Source organism: Stigmatopora nigra, chromosome 17 (genome assembly GCF_051989575.1).
Source record: "Stigmatopora nigra isolate UIUO_SnigA chromosome 17, RoL_Snig_1.1, whole genome shotgun sequence".
NCBI classification, from domain to species: Eukaryota; Metazoa; Chordata; class Actinopteri; order Syngnathiformes; family Syngnathidae; genus Stigmatopora; species Stigmatopora nigra.
Window position 1 is genome coordinate 7,679,957 of NC_135524.1, and position 18,026 is coordinate 7,697,982.

At 39.0% G+C, this 18,026-nt stretch overlaps 2 protein-coding genes and 1 long non-coding RNA gene across 3 annotated transcripts; 1 reads left to right on the top strand and 2 right to left on the bottom strand.

The window, feature by feature from the left end:
- The first annotated feature begins 34 nt into the window (after positions 1 to 34).
- traf2b (Tnf receptor-associated factor 2b) lies at positions 35 to 11,582 on the top strand. Its single transcript, XM_077736998.1, has 11 exons — positions 35 to 466; positions 1,119 to 1,333; positions 2,182 to 2,260; positions 2,353 to 2,451; positions 4,437 to 4,598; positions 4,668 to 4,742; positions 4,820 to 4,894; positions 5,535 to 5,726; positions 7,354 to 7,657; positions 10,554 to 10,702; positions 10,762 to 11,582. Exons 2-11 carry the CDS (start codon positions 1,158 to 1,160, stop codon positions 10,978 to 10,980), a joined length of 1,530 nt encoding a protein of 509 aa, XP_077593124.1. The 5' UTR covers positions 35 to 466; positions 1,119 to 1,157; the 3' UTR covers positions 10,981 to 11,582.
- On the bottom strand, positions 11,260 to 16,785 carry fbxw5 (F-box and WD repeat domain containing 5). The gene is made up of 10 exons (XM_077736994.1): positions 16,695 to 16,785; positions 15,714 to 15,909; positions 15,476 to 15,633; positions 15,223 to 15,406; positions 14,490 to 14,638; positions 13,655 to 13,969; positions 12,938 to 13,109; positions 12,715 to 12,862; positions 12,426 to 12,638; positions 11,260 to 12,103 (listed from the first exon to the last, which is right to left on the bottom strand). Exons 2-10 carry the CDS (start codon positions 15,898 to 15,900, stop codon positions 11,836 to 11,838), a joined length of 1,794 nt encoding a protein of 597 aa, XP_077593120.1. The 5' UTR covers positions 15,901 to 15,909; positions 16,695 to 16,785; the 3' UTR covers positions 11,260 to 11,835.
- Positions 16,786 to 17,208: 423 nt separating this feature from the next.
- LOC144211073 (uncharacterized) lies at positions 17,209 to 17,779 on the bottom strand. The gene is made up of 3 exons (XR_013329519.1): positions 17,638 to 17,779; positions 17,482 to 17,574; positions 17,209 to 17,399 (listed from the first exon to the last, which is right to left on the bottom strand). It is a non-coding gene; the product is annotated as an uncharacterized LOC144211073 (long non-coding RNA).
- Positions 17,780 to 18,026: the final 247 nt, after the last annotated feature.

Here is an 18,026-nt window from a genome sequence, read left to right on the forward strand (position 1 = left end):
GTATAAAATTAGCGACCATCTTGCATCAGAACGCTTCTCTGAAGGTCCTGCTGTATGTAATGGACGTAAAGCTAAATTTGCGCTAGATTTCCTGTAGAAAAAAACAATCAAGAAATAAATAGATTTTCCATGTACGCACTCTTTTGATCACAATGTTTAAGTATTTATTGAATGGCACTGATGTAAAATGGTCGAGTGATGACACCTGTCCTCGTTAACTCGCAGCGTCAAATATACATATTTTGTACTGACGGTGTGAACTGCAGACACGCGTTCGTGTTACCTGTTGGCGGAATAAAATATTGTCATCCATAGAGCTACCACCATCAAAATGCTGGGACTTAAAAACAACAACAACCCCGTATTTTAAAAACCATCTGCTGGCAAAGACGTGAAATGCAACGAAAGTTAGGATTGCGACGTCACGCTGGAAAGTAGTACAGCGTTTTCTTCATCGAGGCTGCATGTAAGTTGTAATTGCATTAACCACAAAATCCTGTAACTACTGCTACTAACATCTAGAACTGGTCGTACTATAAGTTGTAAATACGATTCAAAGGCAGGACGAAATGGGTGGGTGTGCTAGAGTGACGCGAGTTTGGGTGGATTTCAAAAGTCGACTTGGACTACGAATTCAAGTGCAGTACTTCTTTTCGTAAATCCTGATAAAACTGGGCGAGTCTAACAACCCGGTGAGTACATTTCCCCCCTTAGTTTCATTTTAAAGATCTGCGTGTGACAGAAGAGGATCTGCAGCGTAGCATTTTGTGGATAAAGCAAGAGACTGACTGTCGAGTTTGTCCAGTTTATTATTGTCGTTTAATTATTTGTCCTCTTCTGAGCAATGCATGTGAAAATATTGTTTGATCTGAAGGATGTGTTCACTCATGAGAAAACACATTTGGAAGCTGATGTCATGTTTTAGACTTTGTACCCTTTTTGTAGGGTGTCAAAGTGGCGGCCCGGGGGCCAAATCTGGTCCACCACATCATTTTGTGTGGCCCGGGAAAGTAAATCATGAGTGATGACTTTCTGTTTTAGGATCAAATTAAAATGAAGAGTATAGGGTTAGGTTTTCTCAATATCTCTATTAAGATTTTTTTCTGTTGTTGTTTCAGATTATCCATCCTTGGTAAGCACCAGGTTAATGGAGAAGAATGGCCAAGGTGTGGCTGGAGACCACCAATCCTTTACCAGGGTTTCCCCACAATGTGCTGTCTGTACCCATGGAAAATAAATACCAATGTCAGCAATGTCTCCAGGTCCTGAGGAAGCCTGTCCAGGCCCAGTGTGGCCACCGTTTCTGCGTGCACTGCTTCAAGCAGCTCACCAGGTAGATTCCACTTCCTGACTGGCTTCCGTTCCCACTCGGTGGCGGTGAAATTGTGAGCGGAAAGTGGTTATCCGTTTTATCATGCCCTGCGATTGCCTGGCAACCAATTGATCGAGGGTGTCCCCAGACTGCTGCCCGTGGTTGGCTGGGATAGGCTCCAGCACCCCCTGTGACTCTAGTGTGTGGATAAGCGGTAGAGACGATGGATGAATGAATGAATGAGTGAACAACCAGGACTAATTATGTAATGCATAATCGGGTGTTGCATGACAGGATTATTTTGGGTATAGAAGACCAGCCGAGTGTTGGGAGATTGTCAAACAAGATGCAAGGCTACAGTGACAATTTCAAAATAAAATAATGGATATAGGAAATGTATTGATGTTTTGGGGGATTTTGTCACTTGGATCTTGTTTTAGTATATTGGAACAATAATTTGCATTTCAAAGGTTTTCGTAACCTGAAAATTTTGTTGGAAGAAGCAGTCGTAAGTAGAGGTACCACTGCATTTGATTCAAGTCTTTTATAATAGGTAGATAGGGAAAACAACCAAAGAAATTGTAGGTAGAAGCATTCGTAAGTAGAGGATCCACTGCATTTGATTCAGGTTTGTTATAATAGTGAGAAGTAAAAAAAAATGTAGGTAGAAGCATCCGTAAGTAGAGGTAACACTGCATTTGATTCAGTTCTGTTTGAGTAGGGAGACATGGAAAACAACCTAAAAATGTTGTAGGTAGAAGCATTCGTAAGTAGAGGTACCACTGCATGACAGACTGAAAAGGTCCCTTGGAGTTGGTGACCCTTGGCCAGGGAATGTAACTACAAAATGTGCTTTGTCTATGTTTTAGTTCGGGTCCAAAGCCATGCGAGGCCTGCCGCCAGGAGAAGATTTACGAGGAGCCCACTTCCATCCTCAACATCAGTGAAGTAAGCGCAAAAGAAATTAAACAGCGATGTTGCCCATAGATAATACTTCCTTCGCCATTTTAACAAAATTATGTTTGTTCACATTCTGCCAGGCCTTTCCAGACAATGCGGCTGGGCGAGAAATAGCCAGCCTGCCTGCACAATGTGTGAATGCGGGTTGCAGCTGGAAAGGATCCATCAAAGAATATGAGGTGAGGATTGATTTAAAAAAAAAAGATGTATATATTTATATTTTTTTTACTGTCACTCAGCCATAGGTGCTCTGTTTTGAGGCTAAAATTCCCCTCTAGTCATGATAGCTCTGAACAGGAAGTGAAACTTAACATTCTTGCTTGGAAAGTCCCACTTGCAACAACTCATTGGGAAAGTACCAGCACTGAGAGAAAGAAAAAGAAAAAAAAAAAAAAAACATTGCATGGAGATCAAATTTCCTACTGATAGAAGGTCACTACACTGATGTTTTATATTGAAACTCATTTGATTGTGAGGGAAGACTTCATATTTGTTTATGTTATGCACACTCAGGCATTTGGACTTTGCAGTGTGCATTTGCAGGATTGCAGGAAATTCTTGCAATTGTTGCTAATGCGGTTTTCAATGCAGTTTTCTTAAGACTATGCAAATGTTTTTGACCTACTAGTTTAACATTGTAAGGCACGCCCATACTTCCTTTTCAGTATACATATATATATATATATATATATATATATATATATATATTTTTTTTTTAATTTCCCTGAAAATACATACTTTACTTGTTAGGGAATGTCATTTTTTGAACCCAGGGAACTAAAAGTAAAACATAAGACTGACATTTTTTTTGTTTTTATTTCCTTACAAATGCACACTTTACTTTACTTTGAAGGGAATTATAATTTTTTGAACCCAGGAAACTAAAAATAAAACATAAGATGGACATTTTTTTTTACACATCTTGCTTTTGATGAGTTTTTGCAACTAGTATTTGGTTTTGTGCTTTAAAATTATGTGACATTATGGCAGGTGTGGCCAAACTATTCCACCAATCTGGTTTCCTAAAAACTGCAATCAGTGGATTGCAGTCAGGTGCTTCTTGTTTTCTGCAGAAATCTCATTGATTCAAGTATCTTTGTTGGATGATGCATCTTTAGCCACACATTGACTTAGATTTTTCTCAAAATTGAAAATAAAAATGAGAGAGCCAACAGTTGATATTGCAGTTTCTGTCACAATATTGCCAGATGTATTATTCCTAATAGGTAAGCTCCGCCTATTTTCTCAGTTCAGCCCAAAGATGTTAAAAATGTATGGACAAATCCTAGGTGATTTCACCCATAGCATTAGCTAGCATGCAGGCGGATTGCTTCCTGCTGTAATAAATACGACAACATATGTTTTCACAACGCTTGATCGTATTATTCATTTTATAGGTGTGTATACTGGTTGCACAGCAAGTGTTATTGTTAGCAGTAAAGTCTTAGTCCACAGATTTTGGCAATCTGTCAATACCTGTTCTGATTCGTAAGAAATGTATTAAGGAAGAAATAATGTCTAAATCTAAAGCTGTGCAACAATGAAGCCAAGTTATTAGGAAAAAAATGGGGTGGGGTTCTGTTGTGCAGCACATAATAAAGTTGCAAATAAATTCCGTTTAAATATTTGGTCCTCGTAAATAAACGTATAGAAATTGTAAATAATAGTCCAATGTGATAAATTGAGCACTCTTGATTCTGATGTTTTTTACTTTTATGCTGTACTTACTCTGAAAAGTCTGTTTCTCCATAGTAAATATCAATACGTAGAATAAAATGTACTGTATTTATAATTTTCACATTATACCTATGGATTATTTTCATTTATATGAGAAAGTTTGATTTATTGATGTTTAAATAAATACGTATTTGGTCCTGGTAGTTTAATGTATGGATAAAAAAAATAGCCCAATGTGATGAATTACGGTCTCATCATTGTGATTTGTTTTTGCTTTAATACATTTTGTTTCCCTATTGTAACTATACATATATCATATAAAATGATCTATGTATTTTTTTTCCTAATACACCTCAATGAGAATTGTTTTAATTGATATAAGAAATAATTTAGGTTTCTTAGTTCTCATTGTAAGTACAACAAAATTCACTTGCAGAGATGTTTATTAAAAAAAACTCATTGGCTGTTGTTATTGTCGATGTTACAGACGCAGCATGAAGGCCTCTGCGAGTTGGAGCGCGTGCAGTGCGAGGCTTGCCATGCCTTCCTGTTGCGCTCGGAGATGGAGCGGCACAACGAGAGGGAGTGCAAAGCTCGATTGCTTAACTGCAAATATTGCAAAGTCTCGTGCAGCTTTAAAGACATTAAGGTGAGGCCGGTCCTCTTGGGCTTCTTGTACTGTTAACAGAGGAATATCTTGACTTTTTTTGTTATCCAGGCGCACGATGAAGTGTGCATTAAGTTCCCCCTGCAGTGCAAAGACTGTGGAAAAAAGAAAATCCCCAGAGAAAAGGTGAGAGGAAGCGCCAAAGACATGATTTAATGTGTTCACAAGCTCACACCCAAATTTTGATCTTTTATTGTTACCAGTTCAATGATCACCTTCGAACCTGTGCCAAATCCAAGAGTGCCTGTCCCTTTAGGCAATTGGGCTGCAAGTTTGTGGTGAGTTTTTCCACATATCACAAATTTAAGTACTAAGATCCATAATGAAATCTTCCCTGTTAAAAAAAAACAGAGTTGTTTGGCACTTTTGTGGGGGAAACTGTATTTTTGTGGACTATAAGTTGTAATGTTTTCCTTTTTTTTCCTTTCAAAGTGATATACAAGAATTGCAATCGTTTTAAAGGGGCAGGATCAGGATTAATGATAATAGTGTATAATGTGTTTATTTGTGAGGAAAAAATAATGTGGTGAATCTATGACAGGTGTCAAATTGGCGTCCCGGGGGCCAAATTTGGCTCGGGAAAGTAAATCATGAGTGTCGACTTTCCATTTTAGAATCAAATTAAAATGAAGAGTGTGGATCTATATTAAATTTCCTCATTTTCCACCTTTTAAATCAATAATTGTCATTTTTTAATATTTTTTTCTGTGTTTTTAGTTCAAAAATCATTTTTGTAAACTCTAAAAATATATAGTATATAAAAAAACTTAAGTAAACATAGTTTTAGATCTATAAAAAATGCAATAATCAAGGATTTTAAGCCAGTTCTTTTAATCCATTTATTATAATAAAAAAAGACCTATGATATCATATTGACTTGTAAGAAGAGTGTTCCATAACTTTTTCTTCCAAATTTAGCTGGACAACGGCAAGCTGAGCGACCACGAGCAGAGTAACATCACGGAGCACCTGCGTTTGCTACTGCCCGCCGTTCTGTCGCCAGCTTGGTCCGGAGCAGAAGCTCCTACCGTGTGGCAGGAGGACTCGGGTCTGAGTCTCTATAGGGCTCCTGAGGAAGGAGCCTCGTCACATGTCGACTTGGAGCAAAAGGTCAGTCCGACCGTAAGGTCTGCTTCTTTAATAACAAAGCATTACAACATATGTCTTCAAAATCTGATTAATGTAATGATCTTCAATTGAAAAGTGTGTCTTTCTACGGATGTACTTTAAGTATTGCTTTGGAGTTGTTCACACTTTATACTTTTTTTTATGGACTTAAAATATGGTCAACAAGGTTTTACTACAGTTCAGTTTGAGTTTGGGTTTCGGTTAGTGATGTAAAAATCAGTAATTTACCAACAACTAAAATCTCATATCCTTTTTAGTTTTTCTCCTAATATTACTTAAATATTTACTTATTTATTGACTTTATGTCAACACAAGTTGACCTTAGAACCAAAAAAACTACTGTTCCATGTAACCTAAAAATAAGCAACAAAATAACTGTACTCCTCCTATTACAATTTGAAAATTCTACTAGAACAATATGACTTAACATTGGTCATATTTCAGTCTTGTAATTTTACGATTTTTCACCCAGACTATGACTGTGTGATTCTTTTGACCATCCCTCATCGTGACCGGATGTTTGGTCGCCAGTCTTTTGGTCGCCGGTCAAATGTACTATACTATAGATATTAAACAGTACTTAGATATTAAGCAGTACTTGGATATTAAACAGTACTTGGATATTAAACAGTACTTAGATATTAAACAGTACTTGGATATTAAACAGTACTTGGATATTAAACAGTACTTGGATATTAAACAGTACTTGGATATTAAACAGTACTTGGATATTAAACAGTACTTGGATATTAAACAGTACTTGGATATTAAACAGTACTTTGATATTAAACAGTACTTCGATATTAAGCAGTACTTCGATATTAAGCAGTACTTGGATATTAAACAGCACTTGGATATTAAACAGCACTTGGATATTAAACAATACTTGGATATTAAACAGTACTTGGATATCAAACAGTACTTGGATATTAAACAGCACTTGGATATCAAACAGCACTTGGATATCAAACAGTACTTAGAAATTAAACAGTACTTAGAAATTAAACAGTACTTGGATATTAAACAGTACTTAGATATTAAACAGTACTTGGATATTAAACAGTACTTGGATATTAAACAGTACTTGGATATTAAACAGTACTTGGATATTAAACAGTACTTGGATATTAAACAGTACTTGGATATTAAACAGTACTTGGATATTAAACAGTACTTGGATATCAAACAATACTTGGAAATTAAACAGTACTTAGAAATTAAACAGTACTTAGAAATTAAACAGTACTTAGAAATTAAACAGTATTTGGATATTAAACAGTACTTGGATATTAAACAGTACTTGGATATTAAACAGTACTTGGATATCAAACAGTAATTGGATATCAAACAGTACTTGGATATTAAACAGTACTTGGATATCAAACAGTATTTAGAAATTAAACAGTACTTAGAAATCAAACTCTCTCTCTTAGATACTCTCTCATGAATATAATTTTGTGAGCTGGTTTCAACAGTAAACTCTCTGTCACCATTTGACCGGCGACCAAACGTCCGAGGACCATCGGTCATGACACACCATGGCAAATTGGTTGAGAAAACTTGACTACCCGCTCGCCATTAAACGATGACTTTTGGCCGTTTTGCACAGGTGAGCACCTTGGCGAACATAGTGTGCGTTTTGAACCGTGAGGTGGAGCGAAACTCCGTCACGCTGGAGGCCTTCTCGCACCAACGCCGGCTGGACCAAGAGAAGCTGGAGAACCTGAACAACAAGGTGCAGCAACTGGAGCGAGCGCTGGCCATGCGCGACTTCCAGCTGTCCGAGACGGAGCAGATGGTGCGGGAACTGCAATTCTGCACCTACGACGGCGTCTTTGTTTGGAGGATCTCGGACTTTGCGCGCCGCAGGGTCGACGCCGTGTCCGGTCGAACGCCCGCCATGTTCTCTCCGGGTGAGTGGAAACTTATTAGGAACTTCATTTAGGACTTGGCGTCCACATGTGTGGACATCACTTTTTGGACTGAAAGGGACTGATAATTTTTCTCAGAAATGACATCATGTACAAAGATAATTAGGAAGTTAATGCTGCTTTCACTGGTTTTGTAAATGAGTTTATAGAGAATAAAATACGCAGCCACAACTACTTCCGAAGATGTCTTCCACATACAGTAATATCTCGTTTATCGCAATTAATAGGTTACAAAACCTGTTGAAATAGGTGAATAACCGCAATGATGGGAGTGTGTTTTTATAGTAAGGCTTTTTTTTAATAAAGAAAGAAAATGTATAGTAAAAGACCATGTATAGTAAGGCTTTTAAAAAAGAGAGCATGTATAGTAAGGCTTTTAAAAAATAGAGCATGTATAGTAAGGCCTTTAAAAAGAGACCATGTATAGTAAGGCTTTAAAAAAGACCATGTATAGTAAAGCTTTAAAAAAAATTGACATAGTATAGTAAGGCTTTAAAAAGAGACCATGTATAGTCACGCTTTAAAAAGAGACCATGTATAGTATGGCTTTAAAAAAATGACCATGTATAGTAAGGCTTTAAAAAAAAAAGACCATGTATACATGGTCTCTTTTTTAAAGCCTTACTATACATTGTATAGTACTATACATTGTATAGTAAGGCTTTAAAAAAGAGACCATGTATACATGGTCTTTTTTTTTTAAAGCCTTACTATACATGGTCATTTTTTTTAAAGCCTTACTATACATGGTCTCTTTTTTTTTAAAGCCTTACTATACATGGTCTCTTTGTAAAGCCTTACTTTACATGGTCTCTTTTTTAAAGCCTTACTATGCATGGTCTTTTTTTTTAAAGCCTTACTATACATGGTCTTTTTTAAAGCCATACTATACTATGTCAATTTTTAAAGCCATACTATACATGATCTCTTTTTTAAAGCCTTACTATATACATGGTCTCTTTTTTAAAAGCCTTACTATACATGGTCTCTTTTTTAAAGCCTTACTATACATGGTCTGTTTTTTTTTTAAAGCCTTACTGTAAATGGTCTTTTTTAAAGCCTTACTATACATGGTCTTTTTTTTTTAAAGCCTTACTGTAAATGGTCTTTTTTAAAGCCTTACGATACATGGTCTCTTTTTTAAAGCCTTACGATACATGGTCTCTTTTTTAAAGCCTTAAGGCTTTAATAAAAATGACCATGTATAGTAAGGCTTTAAAAAGAGACCATGTTTAATTTAGTAAGGCTTTAAAAAAAAAAGACCATGTATAGTAAGGCTTTAAAAAGAGACCATGTATAGTAAGGCTTTAAAAAAAAAAGACCATGTATAGTAAGGCTTTAAAAAGAGACCATGTATAGTAAGGCTTTAAAAAAAAATTGACATAGTATAGTAAGGCTTTAAAAAAAATTGACATAGTATAGTAAAGCTTTAAAAAGAGACCATGTATAGTAAGGCTTCAAAAAAAATGACCATGTATAGTAAGGCTTTAAAAAAGAGATCATGTATAGTAAGTCTTTAAAAAAGAGACCATATATAGTAAGGCTTTAAAAAAGAGACCATGTATAGTAAGGCTTTAATAAAAATGACCATGTATAGTTAGGCTTTTAAAAAAGAGATCATGTATAGTAAGTCTTTAAAAAAGAGACCATGTATAGTAAGGCTTTAAAAAAGAGATCATGTATAGTAAGGCTTTAAAAAAATTGACATAGTATAGTATGGCTTTAAAAAGAGACCATGTATAGTATGGTTTTAAAAAAAAAATGACCATGTATAGTAAGGCTTTAAAAAAAAAAAGAGACCATGTATAGTAAGGCTTTAAAAAAAGACCATGTATAGTAAGGCTTTAAAAAAAAAGTCCATGTATAGTAAGGCTTTAATAAAAATGACCATGTATAGTAAGGCTTTAAAAAAAAAAGTCCATGTATAGTAAGGCTTTAAAAATAGACCATGTATAGTAAGGCTTTAAAAAAAAAAGACCATGTATAGTAAGGCTTTTAAAAAGACACCATGTATAGTAAGGCTTTTAAAAAGAGACCATGTAAAGTAAGGCTGTAAAAAAGAGACCATGTATAGTAAGGCTTTAAAAAAAATAGACATAGTATAGTAAGGCTTTAAAAAAAAATTGACATAGTATAGTAAGGCTTTAAAAAAAATTGACATAGTATAGTAAGGCTTTAAAAAAATTGACATAGTATAGTAAGGCTTTAAAAAAAATGACATAGTATAGTAAGGCTTTAAAAAAGAGACCATGTATAGTAAGGCTTTAAAAAAGAGACCATGTATAGTAAGGCTTTAAAAAGAGACCATGTATAGTAAGGCTTTAAAAAAAAGACCATGTATAGTAAGCTTTAAAAAGAGACCATGGAAAGTATGGCTTTAAAAAGAGACCATGTATAGTAAGGCTTTAAAAAAAAGACCATGTATAGTAAGCTTTAAAAAGAGACCATGGAAAGTATGGCTTTAAAAAGAGACCATGTGTAGTAAGGCTTTAAAAAAGAGACCATGTATAGTAAGGCTTTAAAAAAAAGACCATGTATAGTAAGGCTTTAATAAAAATGACCATGTATAGTAAGGCTTTAAAAAAGAGACCATGTATAGTAAGGCTTTAAAAAGAGAGCATGTATAGTAAGGCTTTAAAAAAGAGACCATGTATAGTAAGTCTTTAAAAAAAAGACCATGTATAGTAAGGCTTTAATAAAAATGACCATGTATAGTAAGTCTTTAAAAAAAAGACCATGTATAGTAAGGCTTTAATAAAAATGACCATGTATAGTAAGGCTTTTTCAAAAGGAAGTGAGCTGAAACCACTTCACCCGCCGCCCTCGGCTCAGTAGTTTGATTTCGCCTGATCTAAGGTGACCTCTTCTCTGCCTTCAGCTTTCTACTCCAGCAAGTACGGCTACAAAATGTGCCTGCGCCTCTACCTGAACGGTGACGGCACAGGGCGGGGCACGCACCTGTCGCTCTTCTTCGTGGTGATGAGGGGGCGCTGCGACGCACTGCTCAAGTGGCCATTCAGCCAGAAGGTAAGGTGCTATCAAGAGGAGCTCCCAATTGGTTGACGACCATCCACTCTCTCCCTCAGGTGACGCTGATGCTGCTGGACCAGAACAACCGCGAGCACATCATCGACGCCTTCCGCCCGGACGTCTCGTCCACGTCGTTCCAGCGGCCGGCGGCCGAGATGAACATCGCCAGCGGCTGTCCTCTCTTCTGCCCGCTGGGGAAGCTGGCCGGGAAGAGTCCATACCTGCGCGACGACACCATCTTTATCAAGGCCATCGTGGACTTGACGGGCTTGTGAGGTGAAGACTGTGTAAGTTTCCACCAAAACGCCACTAACAGCCACACAGTATTTAACAAGATACACATACAGCTAATTAAAGGAAGCTGCTATATATTATTATATGTTATATATTCAATTTATCATATCATTATTATCATAATGCAATTAATATATTATACTCTAATTTTGAATATAGTGTACCATTATGCCGTTTAATGCAATATTCATTATGTAAAATCCTCAATTCTAGAAGGATTACTATATCTAATAACGAAGGGAAATAATAACATTGAAAGATTTTGAAGAATCAAAAAACAATTTTAATCAAAAGGTTGTAAATCCAACATCTTGACTTAAGCAGGTACACATGCGCAAGGTTTTGCATTAGTTTCTTAAAGGTAAGAATACATTGTAAGAATATGCGTAATGTTTCTGACTGTTTCTAATAGGAAAGCAACTTTTTGAATTAAGTCAATCAAGTATGTGCAGATTACCATTAGCACTCTGTGCAGTTAAAAAAAAGTGACCACACTTGTAATCATTTTGTTTGTATATTTCCCCTGTCACAATGTATCTGACCCTTGTTTTTAAACACATAAAAATGAAGTTGCTAATCCAAACCCCTAATAATTTTACATCCACAAATCAACACTTTAGGTGCACGTGTTTTTGTAGCCAACCTAGTGATATTTCGACGACAAATAAGTAAGTGCAGACCGTCGTTAGCACTCTGTGTCGGTAAAAAAAAATCACCTAATCACTTTGTAGATTACGCCCCTGCCACATTGTGTTTGAGGCTCCATTGGGACGTTAAAACAAAACACTAAAATCTCTTTTTTTGTATAAGAAACCAAGATCTGACGAGAGTCCAGGTCAGGGCTTGCCGTTGAGGCCGCATCCACGGTGGAGCCAATTGGACAAAAGGCCGACACGGCGGCGGGTACGTGAGGCGTTGCGCGCCAGGCGCAGGGCCCGAGGGGATCGCCACACTTTGACGGTGGCGTCATCGCTAGCCGACAGCAGTAGCTCCTGGTCGGCGGGGCTGAAGGCCACTGAGTTGACCACGTCGTCGTGGGCAAGCCGTGCCAGGCAGATGTTGTAGTGGCGGTCCCAGATGTAGCCGTGCTTGTCCTCGGCCCCGCTGGTGAGAGAGAAAAGTTTAGCATTAGTTTTCTAGCCGTTAAAATTCCATTTTTACACCAAGCATAAGCATATTAACTTAAATAACTCATTAGAAAGATTTTTCTGCAAAAACAAATCAAGATGCCTTAAAAATTAAGAAAAAGTAACTTATATACCTTATTTCTCACATTTAAGCCGTGTTTGTAACAAAAAAGATGACGGAATTAAGTGTACGGCTTAAATGCGCACAAGACTTGCTATACTTTTTTTTCCACTAGTAGACAATGGCTAATAACTTCCATAAAGGGCGACCAAGTAGAGTGTTAAGTTTTTTTTCTCACCTGGCGACAAAATCCCTGCTGACGTCTAGGAAGATGAAGAAGCACTCGTCGTTGGGCGTGAAAGCGCGGTGGGCACGTAGGCTGCGGCGTTCTTCCCGCAGACTCTTCAGGTCGATTACATGGAGGTCGATCTCCTCGGCGATGGGGGGCGGAGACATGGGGTCGGAAATGATGCAGCCCGTCGGCCATGCCCGGCTGTTCACGTAGAGGTACCTGATTGTAGGGGGCCCGGTGTCAGGTCTTGCGGCGATCGAGTGAGCGGACTCTCGGCCCGACGGGTTATACCGACCTGTTGTCCGGCGAGAGGCCCATCCCGATGATGTGCCCGTGGATGTCGATGACGTGGTCCAGCGAGTCGAAGAACTCGTCGTCGCCGCGTTCTTCTCCCAGCACGGGTCCACAGGTGGTCATCTGGTCCGGCTTGATTCGCTTAATGCCTGGAGCACAAGTGACCCCTCGCCTTCAAATGGCTGCTTCCACAGCGGCGGCGGCGGCGTAACTGAAGGACTTACCGATCTGGTGAGGTGAGTATGTGAGACTGCCGGTGGTGAACAATAAGTAAGTCTTGTCCTCTCCTTCGCCCAACTCGGGGGTCGCCGTCCCGTCGGAATCGGGCGCTTTGGTGTGGGCGCGCCCCATCATCTGAGCCACTTGTCGCTCCACAGCCACCTGCCCAGGCTCCAACTTCAAACATGGATAATGAGTCAACATTAGTTCTAACAGGTTGTGCTACCCCACCCAATTTTGCCATTGGGACCATAACCTCTAAATCGCCAAATGGTATTAAGGATGGATTTCTGATATATTATGATGTCTGTAATGTGTCATAGGGTTCAAATTAATATGTGGGTAACATGAAAATGTTCAGAGTTTGTGCCGGATTTACCAGTGACACGTAAAAAAATTAAAGTTTAATATTATCCAATTTTCTAAGGTATTTTAAATAGTTTCATTTTTTCAATAGTTCATACATGGTGAAAAAATACATTAAAAAATAACTTATACAATAATCCCTCGACTATTGCGGTTAATGTAGATGAGACATGCCCGCGATAATGGAAAATTTTCAAAGTAGAGTCACCCCTATTATAATTGATTATAATTGATTTTCAGTGCTGAGTCCTAATAGCAACTTCCACTTACGAGTTTCAGTGTGCATTTTCACAAAGATACTTTTAAATAAAATGTGGCAACAAACCCCATTCTACATTATATGTACTTTGTCTCACCTGCTTCAAATGCTCCAGGTCGGAGACGGTGGACGTGCCGCGACACCTGCCGTCTTTCAAGCCAGTCTCGTCTTCTTCGTCCTCGCTCTCGGACGTTCCCAAGTCGAAGAGAAGCGGGCGGTGCGGCTCTCCCTGCGGCCGCCGCCGCGGGCCTTCCTCCTTGCGGGCCTTAGACTGGGCGTCGTAGTCCAGCAGCAGGTCGGGGTCGTCGTGACGACGGCAGTGGGCCACCATGACAGTGCGGATAGTGCTGGCGTTGATGTTCTGGATCTTGAAAAGGCGCTTCACCACGTTGACGTTCTCGGACTCCAGGTCCTGTGCGACATGAACCAAGACTCAACATTGCGTGGAAACCAGAAATTGGTGCTCTCCCATTTTGGTATCCAGTCTAATGAGTTGGGGAAACGTTTTTTGAACCCAATCATGAGCCACGTCGTATTCAGTTTTATTCTGTATGTCTGCCAAGATGAATGCACTAATGAATTGAACAGTTTTATGATAGATCATTTATAGAGATTAAAATGTGTCCAACTCTTCTTAATAGCAAATAACTTTGTATTTTTGATTTAATAAAATAGAGGGAAAACAGGTGGTTAGCCTGTTTTTGGGTCAAGTGTTCAATTCCAGGTTGGTCTTTACTTTAGTGCTGAATGAGTTTTTACAGATAAATAAAGTGATTTTATGTTCATTTTGTTTACTTATTTTCTCAAAGTCATATAAAAAAATGCAATAATCGTCCTAAAATGGATTACAGTAATCCCTCAAATATCGAGGCTTCAGGTTAGGTTCCCTAAACATTGTGTTTTGAACTGCACGGCGGGACCCCCAAACTGACCTGAAAGGCTTTATTGAGCCAAAGCACGGAACAGGACGTCATGTTGCCAATCCAGTGCAGGTTTCCCGAGATCAGGTGAGTCTCGTTGAGCCAGCAGCCGAACACGTCGTACGGTTTGTTCTTCACCCGAGAAAGCAGGGTGTAGTTTTCTGTGTCATCAAAAAAGGGACAAAACATCTTATTTACATTCTCATAATATTCTTTCTTTAGACAAGTCATATGTTGTAATATTTCAAGATAAATAAAAAATAATTGAAAACCCTCCCAGTACTATTTATTTAACTCGCAAAGGTAGACACTGCCCCCTAGTGCACAGTGAAATAATCTAATGCAGACTTTTTTCAGCACTTTTGCATTGAAAAAAATCTGAAGGAACAAAATAAATCTTTGAATTTAAAACTATCACTCCTATATTAACAATAGCCATTCTCATCAAAGTTTACCAGCAGGAATCACAATCCGCAATAGTTGCAAATTGGCAAGGTTCTATTGTACCTTTATATATATATTTTATTTTGTCATTGTTGTTGTGCCCCTACCTCATTTGCCTCAATTTGAAGGATATTGCACTAGTATTACTGGTATTAACCACTTAACTACATAATTATTCTGGTTTACATCCCCCTGCCACTGGTCACGGCATCAAAAAATTTGCCAATCTAGCGACAGTAACTGAAGGGGGCGTGGCTTTTACAAAAAATCCAATGACCGGCGCCCCCGCAGATTTGCTTACCCAGACTGAGGACGGCGATTTCCCCTGAGCAGGAGTGGTGCAGTCCCAAGTAAACCCCAGACACCAGCAGGAGGGTGTCATCTGCGTTGAACTGGGAGAACTGTGTGTAGCCCCAGTTGAAGTGACGCATACTGGAACTGTGCACCAGAGAGATGTTGCCATCGTGTCGTTCTGTGTCCCAAAGCTAAACAAAGACAAAGTCGGGAACATTTTCACTATTTTTAATCGAGGGTCCGCTAAAATGAGGCTTTACCTTGACGGTGCAATCTTTGGAGCAGGAAGAAAAGCGGTGTCCCTGGTGGGAGAAGGCCAAATGCAGCACCTGGTCGCTGTGTTCCCTCAACGTTTGAACTTCAACACACGGGATGCAGTCAAAGAGCCGGCGGAACTCCTTGTACCACGAGACGGCCGCTGTGTGAGCGTAGACGTATAGTTGAGTCAGTCACCCACACACACGGAGGAGGATCTGCGGTATCCCGCGAGAGCCTCACCTGGGTGCCGGGGCACGGTGCGCGGGATGCGGTAGTAGGAGTAGAAGAGCGCACGCCATAAGAATTCATCCCTGGAAACAGCCAGCCATTGGTGGCAGGTCAGACCCGCTTTCAGCACGGCATCGTGGGGCAGATACTGGAAGATCTCCAACACCAGAATGTCTGGCAGAAATGGGACACACTCCATCCTAACATCCTGGAAAGACAGATTAGGGAACATTTGGTTGAGTTATGAACTCATTGGCTGCCATTGATGGCGAAAGACATTATATTGTATTGAACATCTGTTGCCATCAATGGGAGTTAAAGATCAATGGCAGTTCTAGCAGTGTATACGGATTCAAAGTCTATAACTGCCGACGCCAGGAACGACTTCAACGCGCTTTAATCTTATATAATATATATTAATAATAGAAGTTAGTTTCATGGGATTAGTGTTTCAACTCAGAAACTCGGTTAAGCGTTTCAAAGCCCGTTTTAACTGCGGGTTTGTGCGTATTGACCATACAAGTGTGACAGAACAACTCTTTATGCATTTAATTACTCGTGAAATTTCCACACGCCAATTCATTAACCTCCAAACCTTGCAATTTCCTTGCCCTTCTTTAGCAATCTCATGTCTGGCGTCCTTCCTTGCTATTCCAGGGACGCCATTCAACAAGGATGACCTAACATGGTAAATGCAGATGAAATGTCCTGACAACCCATTGCTAGCCTCCAAATGGACTCATCACCCAGAAAAAAGCCGCAAATTCGACCACATTCAAGCCAAAACACTGCAGATAACGCTGTTTGTACACGAGCATAACTTGTTGCTAACCTTGCTAGCCACCTAGCTAGTTTGTCGCTGACAGGCTATTCGCCTTCAAGAGCGAGTTGAATATATTTTTTCTTTTTGACAAATAAATAACGAGTTGAAAAAATGTTGTCTTTTTCCGATGGCTTGTTAGATTAACTGCACGGTGACTTATAAAACCCTACCTGCTGGATGGAAGTGTGCAACTGGGCCTGGAAAATGACAACAGACCGCAGCCGAGAGACACGGAAGTACTAATCGAATACAGAATGTAGCGTCGCATCCTAGATATTCTATATATAAGACTAGATTTCTGAAAGACGCGATCGGAAGCGCAATTACGCGGTGGCCATCTTGGGTCGGTGGAGTGGTGAACAAGTTAAACGCAGAGCCAAAATGTTAATCTGTAAGAGTCAAAGAGCAGGACGGACTGACATATAAGATACTTTTTTTGGTATTATTTCCATATTATAAAGTTCAAGATCATCGGATTTATGTTGGATTGTGACCATCCATTTATTTTCTATAAGCCTTATCCTCACAAGGGTCAGGGGGTGCTGGAGCACAGGGCACCCTGAATTGGTGTGAATAGCTAACCAAGGACAGATTGTGACTAAAAGTATAGTTTTTTGGTATATTTAAGCTAACCTTAACCCAAATTAAAATATTTTACCTCCTAAATCACACATAAAACACAAATTAAGGTGCCCACACGTGTTTTATTTGCTACCATGAGAGGATTATGTTTGTCAGCTGTCAGACGATCCCGCTTTCCCACGGGAAATTTACGGAAAAGTCGTCATTAGAACAAACGCCGCATCAAGATAAGAATCACATGATGTCAGAACGGGGTTTGCATTCCCGTGAGATGCTCCACACTTGTTGTTTTCCTACATTTAGAAAAGAAACGTAGAGATATCTCATGATGAATGCCCTGTACTTTTTATACCTTTTTATTTGCCTTCAAGTGACCTTTACAGGTGTTACGTCATCCTCCCGCCATCATTGTCTTCTGCTGTTTTGTGCAGCAGCAAGACACGATCAAGTCAGCCATGTGACTCAATGCTGGAATAAAAAAAGTTTTTGTGCTTGAAATATAATTAGAGGCCCAAAATATGATGTGCTTACCTGAGAAAAGGAGTCACAGCATCTTGTAGTTTGTTGGCTTTACTCAACTTGTTTCAAGTCTTCAAAGCACAGGCGACCTTTATTCATGTACTCAGTCTAATGAAACTGTACACGTTCAGTTGTGAGTGTGTGGTGATGTAGTAACATGAGACCCACAATGCAGTAGTATTGTCTTGAAGGCGTTTAACTTTTCCATTGCCGGAGGCGACCGAGCCAGCAGTATTTTGAAGCAACAACTTCATTTTAATTACAGTACATTTGTATCATATTATTAATTTTTTTTTCTTCTTTACTATAAGTTGCACTTGAGTCATACTATATATGCAATGGAGATGATACAAAATACTGTATTTTCTGCACTACAAGGTGCACCGGAGTATAAGACGCAT